Source organism: Anomalospiza imberbis, unplaced genomic scaffold, assembly GCF_031753505.1.
Source record: "Anomalospiza imberbis isolate Cuckoo-Finch-1a 21T00152 unplaced genomic scaffold, ASM3175350v1 scaffold_113, whole genome shotgun sequence".
NCBI lineage: Eukaryota > Metazoa > Chordata > Aves > Passeriformes > Viduidae > Anomalospiza > Anomalospiza imberbis.
The window spans coordinates 77,801-87,028 of record NW_027099521.1 but is presented as its reverse complement, the minus strand read 5'-3'; the positions used below and the strand labels follow the sequence as shown (position 1 = coordinate 87,028).

At 57.8% G+C, this 9,228-nt stretch overlaps 1 protein-coding gene across 1 annotated transcript; it reads right to left on the bottom strand.

Moving 5' to 3' along the window:
* Positions 1-6,777: 6,777 nt before the first annotated feature.
* Positions 6,778-8,839, bottom strand: LOC137465823 (serine/threonine-protein kinase pim-1-like). Its single transcript, XM_068177849.1, has 2 exons — positions 8,475-8,839; positions 6,778-7,833 (listed from the first exon to the last, which is right to left on the bottom strand). Exons 1-2 carry the CDS (start codon positions 8,728-8,730, stop codon positions 7,592-7,594), a joined length of 498 nt encoding a protein of 165 aa, XP_068033950.1. The 5' UTR covers positions 8,731-8,839; the 3' UTR covers positions 6,778-7,591.
* Between the last annotated feature and the right edge of the window lie 389 nt (positions 8,840-9,228).

The window sequence follows — 9,228 nt, the reverse complement described above, 5'->3', positions numbered from 1 at the left end:
AACTGTCCTTCTTCCTGCAGGTGCCCATGGCCACAGCTGGGATTTCACCTCCCACACTGCCTGTTGTGACAGACTGGAGGAGATTGTGGGCTGGAAACTTTTTGTGTGTGGGGAAGGAAGGGGCAGGTCCAGCCTTGCCCTGCCCTGGAACCCCATGTCACACAGCCCCTGTGATGTCATACAACCGCCTGTGATGTCACACAGCCCCTCTGATGTCACAAAGCCCCTGTGATGTCACACAGCTGCCCTGTAATGTCACACAGCCCCTCGGAGATTTAACAGGCCACCTGTGATTTCATACAGGTGCCCTGTGATGTCACAGCCTGCTCTTTGAGGTCCCAGTGTGCCCTGTGATGTCACAACATCTGCCCTGTGATGTCACAGCCCAGGCTGTGATGTCACAGCCACCCTGTGAAGTCACAGCCAGCTCTATGATGGCACAGCTACCTTTGTGATGTTATGCAGCCTTGCTGTGATGTCACAGCCTGCTCTGTGATTTCACAGTCAGCTCTGTGATGGCACAACCCACTCTCTATTGTCTAAGCCTTCTCTGTGGCATCACACCGCTGCTCTGTGATGTCACAGAGCCCTTTTCTATGATGGCAGAGTCTTCTCGGTGGCCTCACAGCCCATTCTGTGATGTCACACAGCCAGCCTGTAATGTCACAGCCAACTTTGTGACATCACAACCTCCTCTGTGATGTCACAGCCTGCTCTGTGATGTCACAGCCTGCTCTCTGATGGCAGAACTCACTTAACATGTCACACAGCACCTCTGTGGTCACACAGACCCACTGTGTGATGTCACAACACCTTCAGTGATGGAACACAGCCACCCTATAATGTCACAGCACACTCTTTGTCCTCACAGCTTGCTCTGCTCTGTGATGTCATACAGGCATGCTCTGATGTCACAGCCTGCTCTGTGATGTCGCATAATAAACCAGAGATGTCACAGCCAACTATAGGATGCCACAACCTGGTCTGTGATGTCACACAATGACAGAATCACAGAATTGCTGGGTTGGAAGAGACCTTTAAGGTCATCAAGTCCAACCCATGCCCTAACACCACCTCAGCTAAACCATGGCACCGAGTGCCACATCCAGTCTTTTTTTAAACACATCCCATGATGGTGACTCCACCACCTCCCTGGACAGACAAGTCCAGTAATTTATCACCCTTTCCATAAAAAAACTTTTTTCCTAATATCTGACCTAAATTTCCCTTGGTGCAGCTTAAGACTGTGTCCTCTTGTTCAGTCAGTTGCTGTGAGGAGAAAGAGACCGACCCCCACCTGACTGCAACCACCTTTCAGAGAGTGTAGAGAGTGATAAGGTCACCTCTGAGTCTTCTCCAAGCTAAACAACCCCAGCTCCCTCAGTCATTCCTCACAGGACTTGTGTTCCAGACCCCTCACCAGCCTTGTTGTCCTTCTTTGGACACGCTCCAGCCCCTCCATGTCCTTCCCAAATTGGGGAGCCCAGAACTGGACACGGCACTCGAGGTAGGGTGCCAGTACAGGGGAGGAATGCCAAGCACAGCAGTGCCAAGTACAGGGGAAGAATGACCTCTCTGCTCCTGCTGGCCACACCATTCCTGATCCAGGCCAGGAGCCATTGGCCTTCTTGGCCACCAGGGCACACTGCTGGCTCATGTTCAGCCTGCTGTCGACCAGTGGCCCCAGGTCCCTTTCTGCCTGGGCACTGTCCAGCCACGCCGACCCCAGCCTAGAGCAGTGCAGGGGGTTATTGTGGCCAAAATGCAGGACTGGGCACTTGGACTGGTTAAACTTCATCCTATTGGATTCTACCCATCCATCCAACTGTTCCAGGTGTCCCTGCAGAGCCCTCCTGCCTTCCAACAGATGGACACGTGCTCCCAGCTTAGTGTCATCTGCAGATTTACCAATGAAAGCCTCAATGCCCTCATCCATGTGGTCAATAAAAATATTGAACAGAGCTGGCCCAGCACAGAGCCCTGAGGGACAGCACTGGTGACTGTCCCCAGCTGGATGCAGCACCGCTCACCACCACTCTCTGGGCCGGCCATCCAGCCAGTTCTGAACCCAGCACAGAGTGCTCCTGGCCCAGCCGTGGGCTGCAGCTTTTCCAGGAGTGTGCTGTGGGAGACAGTGCCAAAGGCCTTGCTGGAGTCCAAATAGACACATCCACAGCCTGTCCTGCATCCACCAGGAGGGTCACCTGGTCATGAAAGGAGACCAGGTTGGTCAAACACGTCCTAGCCCTCCTAAACCCCTGCTGGCTGGGTCTGACACTCGGGCCATCTGTCACGATCTGCTTGTGCGGGGTGTCGTGATGGTTCTTTTCACCAATCCCAAAAGTGCAAAATGGCAAACAGCAAGAGACTATCAGTTAATCACAACACATGCACCTTTATTAAGGGCCAAAACAGTAAATGCAATAGTGGGGATCAGAAAGGAGATAAAAGGATAGAGAGAGAGAGAGAGAAAAGAGGGGGATGGGAATAGCTACCAACACAGGCGAGATCCTCACAGTTATAGTCCACAGAGGAAAGAGGGGGGAACATGCAGGACAATGAGAGTCTATTGTGATTGCTGTGGGGGAACAGGTGAGTCCACTGAAACCACCAAGGCAGGACGGACACAATGAAGAATAAGTCTGTTGGAATTACTGAAGAAGAACAGGTCGTGTCATTAGTGGTTTCCCCTCTCCCTGTGGGAGGGGTCTCAGTCTCAGTCCTTGGGAGGAGGGTTTTCCATCTCCGTCCGTCTGTCACAGTGGTCACGGGGCAGATGAGAGGTCTTCAGTGAGAGATGATTAGGGTCACCCTAAAAGTTCATTCAGATTCAGGAGGAGAGTGGGCAAATATGCAGTAGGCCGTTCCTTGGTGGGTTCATGCCAAGTCCTTTCCAATTCCTTGCCAACTCCTTGCCAGGCCTTGTTCGGAACAGCTAACGTAACGGTACAGCAACTGCACCTGCACTGCCGCTCTCTCCAAGCCGGTACTGTAATGGGGGAAGGGGTTTCTGCTTGTGGCAATCGGTAGGCAAATGTGGGGGCTTCAGACGGCCTCTTACACCTTCCCCGAGCTGTCTGCAGAGCAATCCACATCAGCCCAGGCCGGGCTGGTCAGTGGCCGGTCAGTTCCATTGACTGGACGCGGCTCTGGACGCTTCCCTTGGAGCGACTCCAGGGAGGGAACGCTGGGGCTGTCACCACTGGGGTGCCACAGACAGGGGAACGCTGGGGCTGTCACCGCTGGGGTGTCACAGACAGGGGAAAGCTGGGGCTGTCACCGCTGGGGTGTCACAGACAGGGGAACGCTGGGGCTGTCACTTCTGGGTGTCACAGACAGGGGAACTCTGGGGCTGCCCCGCTCCTGCCCTGTCCCCAGCAGCTCTGCCAGCGCCTCGAGGGGACACAAAGGCTGATCCAAAGGGTGAGAATTGCAGAAGGGGCTGAGCTGGGAGGGACCCATTGGGATCATCAAGTCCAGCCCCCAGCCCTGCACAGACACCCCAACAATCGCAGCCCGTGCAGCCCCGGGAGCGGGGTCCAAAGGCTCCTGGAGCTCCAACAGCCTCTGGGCTATGCCCATTCCTTGGGGAGCCTGGGCAGTGCCTGAGCCCCCTCTGGGGGAAGAAGCTTTTGCTGATCTCCAGCCCAGCCCTGCCCTGGCCCAGCTCCAGCCGTTCCCTTGGGTCCTGTCCCTGCTCACCTGGGCAGAGATCAGAGCTTGCCCACAGAAGCTGTGGCTGCCCCTGGATCCCTGGCAGTGTCCAAGGCCAGGTTGGACAGGGCTTGGAGCAGCCTGGGATAGTGGAAGGGGGCATGGAAGGAGATGAACTTGAAGGTCTTTTCCAAGCCAAGCCCTTCTGTGATTCTGTGATTTTGGGGGAGATGCTGAAGCTCTGTCTCGGCTTTATCTCACCCAGAGTCTGGACCCAGCAGCAGCCATGGGTGGGATCATCTCCTCCTCCCTCTCCCTGTGGCTGGAACTCACCCAATGGCAGCAACTGAATAATGTCCCTCACGGGGCAGTGAGTGCCAGAAAGGAGCGTTGCTCCTCGGGGAAACACAATGTCCTTGGACTTCAGCAGAGCGTTGAAATGGGCCCCCTCGAGCACCTCAGCCCCACTGAAATCTCCTCTTAGTGGACTCAGCCCCAGAGATCTCCCAGTGCAGCTGCAGAGGAGTCGCTGTCAGGAGGAGGGACAATTATCAAAAGCTGATGTAGATCAAAACAAGCTCTGGCACCATTCCACATTTCTGTTTGCCACTGGGAAATAAATACAGATGTCCCCATGCCACAATCTCAGTCCCCCCAGGGTTCCTGGGTTTGGTTTTATCCCCTTGTATGGAGACATGGGAGCTCTCCCAGCTGGACAGGGTGTCAGGAATCCCTTCCTGAGCTTGACACCCTTGGAGAGGGTGGACAAGGAGGTTCCTTGCTGAGGGAGACTGTGCGGGTTTTGGAAACAGGCCAGACCTAGAGAAGGCTCCTTCTACAGCTCCTCAGCACCTGGTAATCCCATGTCTTTATTTGTGTGGCTGTCTTGTCAGGGCAGGGAGAGGAAGAGAGGAGCCTCCTTGGGCCAGGGAGAGGAGGCAGAGACACCAAAAGCAGGAGTCCCAAAGGGATCTGGGCAGCTCATGATCCAATGGCTGCAGTAGGTGTGCCATTCCTAAATCCAGTTTGGGAGAGTCACGGCCGTGTTACTGTGTAAGCTCTGAGGTATCTGCTGGTGGGAGATGCTCAGGTTCATCCTGTTTGCATCCCCAGTTCCTGCTGAGCTGGTTTTAAACAGCGCCAAGGGATGCTCCTGGCACTGACCCTGGCATGGCTCAGGGTGCTCCCAGGTGCCTCAGGCTGCTGTGACACCGCTGCACAAGGGAGGCAAGAGTGGCAGGGGCTGTGCTGAAAGTCAGCTCCATGTGCTGCTGCTGCTGGGTGTCATTTGTCCAGCCCTTCCCCAGAGTCAGGTATCACATCCAGGCCCTGCTGCTGCTCCCTCGGGATCAGCCCCACTTTGGGTGCTGCTGTCAGGACCAGCAGAAGCGGTGGCTGGAGCAGCGGGTGCTGACAGTGCCCCAAGCCCCGGGGCCGGAGGAGTCCCTGGGCTGGGGCTGGGAGGGAGTTGCTCCAGCCCGGAGTGCACAGCTGAGTGCTGTGCTCTGGGGCTGGGGCTCCCCGCACAGGGGACTGGACTGGTGTGCCACAGGAGACAGAGAAGCTGCAGCTTCAGCCTAACTGAGGTGGTTACGTGGGCTGGGAAGAGTGGAGAGGCTCAGGGGGATTCACAGAGCTCATCCTGGTGCAAGGACGAGGAAAAGGGAGTGGGAACTCAGCAGTGAGGAGAGCTGAGGGCTGGAAAGCAGCTCTGAATGACACTAAAATCCCACTGGACCTCTGAGACATTGCTGCTCCTCAGCCAGTGACAGGATGAGTCCCCATGCCTGGGGCTCGGCCTTCCTCATGGTGAGGGGCACCAAGGAAGGCAACAGTGTGATGGAGACTGCCATGGGCTGGGAACTCACTGGGGGACAAGAGGGAGCAGTTGGGAAGTAAAAGGCAGGTGGGGGAGAAAACAGTTCAGAGAAGGGCTGAGCTACAGCTTGAGCAAGCTGCAAAATGTCATTTGGGGTCATCCCAGATTGATTTCATTTCAGAAGCTATTGAACAAGTTTAATTTTTGGGTGGTGTCATGTTTGCCCTTGGAGGTGTACACTCTGCAAACTTGAGCTGTGATGCTGAAATGCTCAAGCAGGTCTGTGCTGCAGGTCACCCCATTTCTTCTTTGGCTGATTGCAGCCCGGTGCTGAGCTCCAGCAGAGCCCTGGCAGAGCCCAGAGCAGCCTCAGCACCTGCAGAGCCCGGCTGCAAGGAGAGAAACCAGAAAGCGCCCGTCAGCTGAAGGCTCCTGGCCCCTTGTCCCAGCCGCCCGCAGTGCCCAGGCCATGCTGGCCGTGCCCAGAGCTGTGCCCAGAGCTGCCCATCCCTGCTGCCTGTGGAAGCAGAGCAGGAGGGCAGGACATGTGCCCAGCCTGCAGCCGGCCACGGCACATCCAGCCCTCAGCAGCTGCCCAGAGCAGGATGCTCCTGTGCTCGCTGCCATCTCCCCAAAGCTCTGATCCCACCATGCCAAGCAGACCGGACCCACCTCACGCCATCCCCCGCTGGAAGAAAAGCTGGTCCCAAACGATGTCCTCATCCTTCTCCCAGGGCACGGCCCATCCACGCAACAGCTGCTCCCAAGCACTTCCCCATCCAGACTGGACCCCACCTGGAATGCTTCCTCTAGAAAAACACACAACAAATTATTGAAAATAGATTACAGACAAAAAGGGGAACAAGAAAAAAGGTCAAAAATCTTATCTCTGTCAGGGGCTTAAGGAAGGCCCAACCCCTGCATGCTAGGGAAAAAACCCACCCACAGGTGAGGGAAGCCCAGGTTTTCTCCCTTCCCCCCTGCACTGCCCCCCAAAATAACGGTGATCCCAAAGCAAAGAGGGGCAGTGGAGCAGCCCAAGCCCTTCCTTGCCTGCAAAGCAAAGCAGCCCCTGCACAGGTTCTGGAGTCCCACCTCTGCTCCCACCATGGGGGTTTCTTTGTGTCGGGCTGGCTGCCCCAGCCCCAGCCCCAGCCCGGGGCACGGTGGGTGCTGGGGCTGTTGGCAGGGCCAGGAGCCCACTCCCATTTCATCAGCACCCCAGCCCATCCCCCCGGCCCTGCCAAAAGCAGCCTGGCAGCCGACTGAAGGATCAGCTGCATCCGCCCCAGCAAAGGGGGAACCTTTGGTTCCAGGCCAGGCTGTGCAATGCCCAAATCTGGGAGCATCCCCCTGTGTGTGGACTCACCTGCAAATTCCCTGTGGAGCCTGGCTTTGGAGAAGGTGCCAGAATCAAAGTCCATCATCCTCAGCTGGCGATGACCAGGTGGAGGAAGAGGTTGTCATCCTTGATGTCGTCCTCACTGTCCCCAGCAGCAACAGCCCCACCTGGTACAGCTTCTCCAGGGGCTTCTTCTCCTTCCCTGGGGTGAGCCCAGGCTGTCTGGGTTCTGCCCAGGGCCCCAGCTGTCAGGGAACCAGGACAAGCAAAACCAGCTCGGATGGTGGCCACCAGTGCTGGGCAGAGCAGCTCAGCTCCAGCACAAGGGCTGCGTGTTCCCATCTGATGACCCCTGGGCAGTGACACAGGCAGGACAAAATGTCTGCATTCCTTTGCTTCTGATTGCCAAGGCATGTGTGGAGCTGTAACTTACCAGGGCCTTACATCAAAGTGTGCCTGTGGCTCTCTCCCTTCTTCTAGGGCAGATCAATATCCTGCAGCCAGGGATCACGGAACAGCTCTTCTAATGAGGGCCTGTCCGAGTGCAGCATGGATAAACACCACCTGATCAGATCTTGGCACTCTGGACAGAGAAACCAGAAACCGCTGGTCAGTTGGAGAAGGCTCCTGTTGGCTTTGCCCCACTATTCCCGTGCCCAGGCCATGCTGGATGTGCTCAGAGCTGGGCCTAAACTTCCCCATCAATTCCCTGTTTTGGAGGAGAGCAGGAGAGCAGGACATGTGCCACCTCCTCAGCAGCTGCCAGAGAGGGATGCTCACGAGCTGCTGCTGTCTCCCAGCACTGGTATTGCCCCCGTGGCCAGAGATGAGGATCCACCTTGAGAGAGCCGTCCTGGCAGCGAGAGCTCATGGTCACAGCTGATGTTCCAGCCCCTCCTGAAAGGGTGCTCCCCGCAGACCATCTGGTGCAGCAGGATGCCCAGGGACCAGATGGTAGCTGGCTTGCCGTAGTACCAGCCAAACTGGGTCCATTCCGGGGGGCTGTATGACCGTGTTCCTATGGAATACAGATGGGGTTCATCAGGGGGACGCTGCTGCTCCCTGAGCCTGGCTCCAGCATCCCCGGGTGTGTGGGGGCCGCCCCAGTGGCACACGGGGTGACCGCTGCCCTCTCGCCAGCACCTGGGACTTGTGTACAGACTCGGGGATGGAAAAGAAGCCACTGGGGTTGGAAGAGAGCAGTGGAAGCCCTGGCAAGGCCCGACCATGAGGAGGAAAATCCCACTCAGTGCTTGGGAAAACCATGCCCTCATCCTCCCTGCCTGCACTGCCCCAAAAACCATTATGAAGCCAAAAGAAACCAGGTGAGTGGAGCAGTCCAAGCCCTTTCTCACCTGCACCCCAAACCGGCTGGGACACAGGTTCTGGCCACCCCTCTCTGCTACCCCACCCATGGGTGTTTTTGTTGGGCTGGCTGCCCAGCCCTAGCCTCAGTCCTGCCCAGAGTGGTGGGCAAAGGCTGCCAGCAGGGCTGGAAGCTGGCTCCCCACCCAGCCCTGCTCAAAAGCAGCTCAGCTGAAATCTCAGTGCCATGAAGGGCAGCAAAAGGGAGAATCCCCGCTGCCACACCCAGCTTGGGCTGTGTGGTGTTGGGCCATGAGATGCCGGGACTGAGAGCACACCCCTGAGTGGGCTCACCTGCAAAGCGAGTGTAGGCTGTGTCCTGCAGGTAGGTGCCACAGCCAAAGTCAATCAATTTGGCCTGCCCGGTGGCCAGGTCAACCAGGATGTTCTTGGGCTTGATGTCCCTGTGCAGGACCCCGCAGCTGGTGCAGTGCCGCACGGCCTCCAGCACCTGGCGGAACAGATCCCGCGCCAACTCCTCGGACAGGACCACCCGTTCCCGAATGAAATGGTGCAGGTCCTGAGAGTGCTCTGGGCGTTCCAGCACCATCACGATGTCGTTGGGGAGCTCAAGCCATTCCAGCAGCTGGACGACACCGGGAAAGCCAGTGGAGACCTTGTCCAGCAGCACGACCTCCAGGGGTGCGCTGGTGCCGTCGGGCTGCGGGAGGAGCGCGATGCCATCAGTGGGGCTGATGCCGTGCCAGGGGTCGGGAACCCCTCACCCAGCCCGGGATGCTCTGCGCCCTGCGCTGGCCCTACGCCCGCTCTCCCTCGAGGTGTCCTGGTGGCTTCCACCCTGCCGGGCCTCGGCTCATCCCTGCCCAGCTTCTGCCGCTGGCCCCGCTCACTCACCAGCTCGCCCCAGTGCCGGACGCGGTTCCGTGGCACCCTTTTGATGGCCACCTGCGAGCAAGGGAGAGCAGCGAGTTGAGCTCGCCCGCCTGCCCTGCGCAGCCCCATCCCCCTCCTCCTCCTCCACCTCCTCCTCCTCCTCCTCCACCTCCGCCCCCTCCTCCTGCGCCCGCCGCCGGCCCCGCCGCTCACC

Excerpts from the sequence above, each read along its gene's own strand:
- LOC137465823 (XM_068177849.1), bottom strand. The coding sequence starts at position 8,730 with ATGGTGCTGGAACGCCCAGAGCACTCTCAGGACCTGCACCATTTCATT. Across the intron at positions 7,834-8,474 it reads AGCCTACACTCGCTTTGCAG|GAACACGGTCATACAGCCCC; the intron begins GTGAGCCCACTC and ends TGTATTCCATAG.